This window comes from Vairimorpha ceranae, assembly GCF_000988165.1.
Source record: "Vairimorpha ceranae strain PA08 1199 chromosome Unknown NODE_198, whole genome shotgun sequence".
Lineage (NCBI taxonomy): Eukaryota > Fungi > Microsporidia > Nosematidae > Vairimorpha > Vairimorpha ceranae.
The window spans coordinates 1-4,457 of record NW_020169493.1 but is presented as its reverse complement, the minus strand read 5'-3'; the positions used below and the strand labels follow the sequence as shown (position 1 = coordinate 4,457).

The following is a 4,457-nucleotide window of genomic DNA, read 5'->3' as shown; positions in this document are numbered from 1 at the left end:
CGCAGATTGAACTATATCACAATCTGTACAATTCTTCTTAACAAATCACGTGCTAAGTACTCATATATTGCTAAAATCTTTTTATTAATAGAAATATTAGGTGTGCTTAAAAAACAATTAAAAAAATGTATTTCTTTTTTCTACATTTATAGTCTAAACACCTATAAATGAAATCATCAACGTAATCAGAAGCCTTTGTAATTTTATAGTATTATTTAAGCATTTAGTACATTCTTTTATTTTTTTCCATAAATTTTTCTGCAATCAACACTAAAGTGAATCTCCTGCTGTTAAAAAATAAGTTGCAAGTTTGTTTTAGAATATTTTTATAAGCTCTCATTTGGACTTAAAATACAAAAAATATCTTTAAAAGTGTATTTCTGGCAATATTATATGGCTGTAAATACATTCCTGCGCTTATAAATGAATATATTTTAATTTTCTTATAAAGATACAGAATTCGTTAACATTTAATAAAAACTTTTCATCCAAATCCTCAATTCGAATAACTGTTTCTTTTCTTTTATAGTCTTTTATTTTTATAGAGACATACAAAGGATATATATTGAATTTTTTCTGCAATTTTATGTGACACATTTTAATTTTATATTTGGCTATAATTTTAAGCTTAGGCAAAAATTTTTTCCTTTTTAATAAAAGGGTAATAAAATTTTTAAATTTTATTTTTAAGCTCCGGGTAAATTTTTTTTTTTTTAAATTACAACAATAAAAATCTTCACTCGTCTATTTAAACCTATCAACATTATACAAAAACACGCTTTTATGTGTGTTATGATTTATAAGTTAAGGGTTATTAATTTATAATATTCCCGTAACAATGTGGTAAAGTAGTTTTTTAGAAATGTAATTATGGTTTATTCGAGTTTTTTGTAAAAAAATAAAATTATATTTTCTATTTCGCTACTTTATTTTTCTACAAAAAAACATTTTGTTTAAAAATTTGGTATTGTGCCTTAATAGAATACGGGCAATAACCTTAAACGATAAGTGCTTAAAATGGTATAAATTGAAGTTTACAAAAAAGTAAAGTTTACCATGTAATAATATCTGATCTAAGTTTATAACAAGATGTTAATAATATCCAAAAATCTCATAAACTAGGCGACTAGATACAGCGTATAGAAAAATTCTAAACAGTTAATAATTCTAAAAAAACACTACTAAGTTTTTTTATGTGCCATTAGAGAGCTATTAATCGTTATAATTTTTTATAATGTAATATAAAGTACCATAGCCCATTTTAATTTATATATATAGGCCATTAATTACTGATGTACGTCTTTATATTAATTTTAAAAAAAGCCAATTAAAGGGTTTTTTAGATCATTTTATCTCATTTTGGTTTGGTAGAATTCTTAGTACTTTTACGCGAAATAATAATATAAATAAAATTATAGAAAGAAGGGTAGATGAACTTGATAGAATCGCTAGTAGTAGTTTAGACAATAATAGACATAATTCTATGAATTTTAAAGGAACACGAAAAACAATAACAGTTTAATCGAGTATTGTTAAAGTTTAATAAACTTTCTTTAACACAGGATACATAAGAAATTTTTAATTTATTATTTTAAAGAAAGACATAATAAACTTCAGAAAAAATTAATTTGTTAATAATTTAGATAATTTGAGAAAAAATAATTTAATAAAATAGAATTTTACAACAAAACTTTATAGAGATTCACTTAAAAAATAGATTTGTCTCTTTAGAACATTTAATTAATGCAAAAGAATTAGCATATGAAGTGATAATATAAATCTCTGTACATTGAATAAAAAAAAGAAAATATTTAAATTTAGTATAAGTAGTGTAAAATTAATGTAACTAAAGTACAAAATTTAGAATATGATAGCTTTTGCGATTGCGCTTGGCAAATTTCGTTCCTGTGGAACGGTTTAGTAATTTTAAAGTTTAACATTATTTGTTAATTAGAATTATTATGCAGTAGTACTTATTGTGTAAAAAAATAAATTAGAATAATTAATTTATTTACTAATTAAAAATGAAATTGTATAATAAATAAAAGAAAAACAGGTATAAAAATATAGCAATACATAAAAAGAAAGTTCACACAAAAGCTCCATAATATGCCACGATTGCAAAAAACTCCGCTATGTTCATTTCTCTATCTTCGACATCTTTTGTAATAATTAATGGTAGTAACAGACATAATAAAGATAGACGATTCATTAAGGGTTAAGACAAAAATCATCAATTTATGAACAAAAATTTTTAAATTTGAAATTTAATTACTCTAAACCCAAATTCTATCAGTTTTCTTTAGTTTTAAGCCTTAATATGAACAAAAATTACCTGTAAATATCATTCAAGGTAAAAAAAATGAAGAAAAGTGGCTGTTACTAATTATTTTTTAATTATAAACACATAACATTGATATTCTTGTTTTGAGATAAAATAAGAGAGGATGTAAGTTATTTCTTTAAACATTTTTATTTTAGATTTGAAAGAACTTACTAGTCATAAATGCCATAAAGATAATAAAAAATTTGTGTATTATTTTTAAGACTGGAACAAAAAACTGAACGTTTTGTATATTATAATCCACGAGAAATTATACCAAATATAACAACGTCGTTTCAAAAGAGTATGAATGTTTAAGTTAATATATTAAGACAAAAAAATAATTATATCGCTAATATCAACTATGATATCCCAATTGAATTTACAGTTATATAAAAACAAAAAATTTTAACTTTGATTCCGAAGTGAGAAGTAAGTAAGAGCAAGATAAAAGTTTTTACAACAACTAGAAATTTAGAACATTTTGTAAATTGTTGAACTTTATTTGTGGCGGGATATGTAAATTTTCACTTTCTAATTTTAAAATGCTTTATTTTTTTTCATGTAATTTGCGACTTCACAACTTATCATTAATATATTATTTTATGATCAGAAAATTAGAATATTTGTATCAAAAAATTTTAAATGATTCAAAGTTAAATTTTTAGACAGCGAACTGTTTCAAAAACATCATTTTAGATTTTCAAGTTGTAATTTTTTGTAGGCTCTGGTTTTCTCATTGCATTTTTTATTTGGAAGGGAGTACAACTTTTTGAATTTTTAAAAAAATTTATGTAAATTTAAGAACTAAACTTTGTGAAAATAAGTCTTGCCTTTGATTCTATATCTATAACTAAAGTATTAGTTGTTTCTGCACGTATAAAAAATCACGGAAAATTTTTAGATATAGTTAATATTTTTGAATAATTATAAAAAATTTGATATTTGAAACAAGCATAAGGGTTTGGAATGTTTTAAATAAAACTACAAACAGTATATAACTTATATCGACATAAAAATATTTTGTTAAAACTTAAATGTTCTCCTTTTATCTTTTCATTAAGGAATTAATTATTGATCAAAATCTCACAAAAAAATTTAAAAAATTTTTAAAAATCATAATAACTATCATGTTGTGAAATTTTTAGAAAATGTCTTTTTAACTTGGAATTTTGATTGGATTTTTAAGAAAATAATCCTTTTTTTAAACTAGGAGGTAAAATAGACAGAAATTTTATTTTAATACAACTAAAAGGGCACGTATATAGATAATAAAAATTCCTTTAAGGCGTTTATTAAATATTTTTGTATTTTGCTTATAAAAATTTTTATCTATTTACAATCTATCATTTAAAGTGTGGTTTTTAAAATACGGTCTAACTAAATCGAAAAGTATAAAAAATATTTTCGAATGTAACAGATGTATCTTTCTTTAATACTTGTTTATTTATTTAAAAGTTTGAATTAAATTTTTAAATAAATAAGGCGTATTTTTTAATTTTTATGTTAAAATTTTTTGATCAATTTTGTGTAATAATCTTCAATCATTTTTGACCTTATGATTTATAACTAAAGTTTTTGCCGGTAATTTATAGTATTGAGTACAATATTTTGAAATCTATTACTGTACTATTATAAATAACTAAATTTAAGTTCTTTACAGGTATGCGGCTTGTTCGAAAATAATATCCTAACTAATTAATACAATAATGCACCTATTTTACTGGAAAGTTTTGTTTATTACTTAAGTATAACAATTTTATTTGGGCATAACTAGTTATCTTTACCAAATTTTCTTATTCAAGCTATGCTATACATTTACTTTTAATAGTTGCATCTTCTACTTGATCATTTTCACCAGCTTGCTCTTTTACATTAGAAAGGCCTCTCCTGCTATCCATTGTTAGGCTCTCCATAATCATTTTAATAACTTTTTAATATATATAAGACTCGATTCTGTGGTATATGTTTTTATTTTTGTAAATTTTAATTGCTTTTTTTTTAAAATAAAATTTTTTATTTAATGCCATGTTGTTTTAATAAATTTTCTTTTTAAAATTTTAAGTTTTGTGAATTTCTAATTATCAATGAGGAAAAACAATCTTAGTTATCGCCTTGAAAAATAAAAAATGCA

At 22.3% G+C, this 4,457-nt stretch overlaps 2 protein-coding genes across 2 annotated transcripts; both read right to left on the bottom strand.

Annotated features, from left to right (window-relative positions):
- Positions 1-1,817: 1,817 nt before the first annotated feature.
- On the bottom strand, positions 1,818-1,940 carry AAJ76_1980002518 (hypothetical protein; the record flags this gene model as incomplete). The annotated part of the gene is made up of 1 exon (XM_024474388.1): positions 1,818-1,940. One exon carries the CDS (start codon positions 1,938-1,940, stop codon positions 1,818-1,820), a length of 123 nt encoding a protein of 40 aa, XP_024329603.1.
- Positions 1,941-2,089: 149 nt separating this feature from the next.
- AAJ76_1980002246 (hypothetical protein) lies at positions 2,090-2,212 on the bottom strand (the record flags this gene model as incomplete). The annotated part of the gene is made up of 1 exon (XM_024474387.1): positions 2,090-2,212. One exon carries the CDS (start codon positions 2,210-2,212, stop codon positions 2,090-2,092), a length of 123 nt encoding a protein of 40 aa, XP_024329602.1.
- Between the last annotated feature and the right edge of the window lie 2,245 nt (positions 2,213-4,457).